The sequence below is a fragment of the Penaeus monodon genome, chromosome 31 (genome assembly GCF_015228065.2).
Source record: "Penaeus monodon isolate SGIC_2016 chromosome 31, NSTDA_Pmon_1, whole genome shotgun sequence".
NCBI classification, from domain to species: Eukaryota; Metazoa; Arthropoda; class Malacostraca; order Decapoda; family Penaeidae; genus Penaeus; species Penaeus monodon.
This window is the reverse complement of record NC_051416.1, coordinates 10,885,090-10,885,352: the sequence shown is the minus strand read 5'-3', so window position 1 is coordinate 10,885,352 and position 263 is coordinate 10,885,090. Positions and strand designations below refer to the sequence as shown.

The 263-nt window shown below is 46.8% G+C and overlaps 1 protein-coding gene across 1 annotated transcript in view; it reads right to left on the bottom strand.

Moving 5' to 3' along the window:
* LOC119593028 (protein quiver-like) overlaps nt 1-263 on the bottom strand; it is a gene marked incomplete at its 5' end in the record, with an annotated part of 54,285 nt that overhangs the window by 17,855 nt on the left and 36,167 nt on the right. The window contains 1 exon segment of the mRNA XM_037941925.1: nt 56-199. Within this exon segment, the coding sequence (XP_037797853.1) occupies nt 56-199 (144 nt within the window).

Below are 263 nucleotides of genomic sequence, written 5' to 3'. Positions count from 1 at the left end.
CAATTCACGAAAAACCTATTGACAAAATGACATGCTTAAAATCCCCATTACTCACGCGTCCCGATGTGCTGGACAAGCTTCACACAGCATCCTTGGCATTCTGCTGTGGGTGGCCCTTTCCCAACGGGAAGGGTGAAGTTAAAAGGGTCATCGCACAGTGGATCGGACCAGGAGGAACACTCATAGCACTTCACTTGACCTGCGGGGGCAAGATAAGGCTAAATATTAGTCCTCGGAGAATTTTTTTCTTTCTTCTAAAGGTA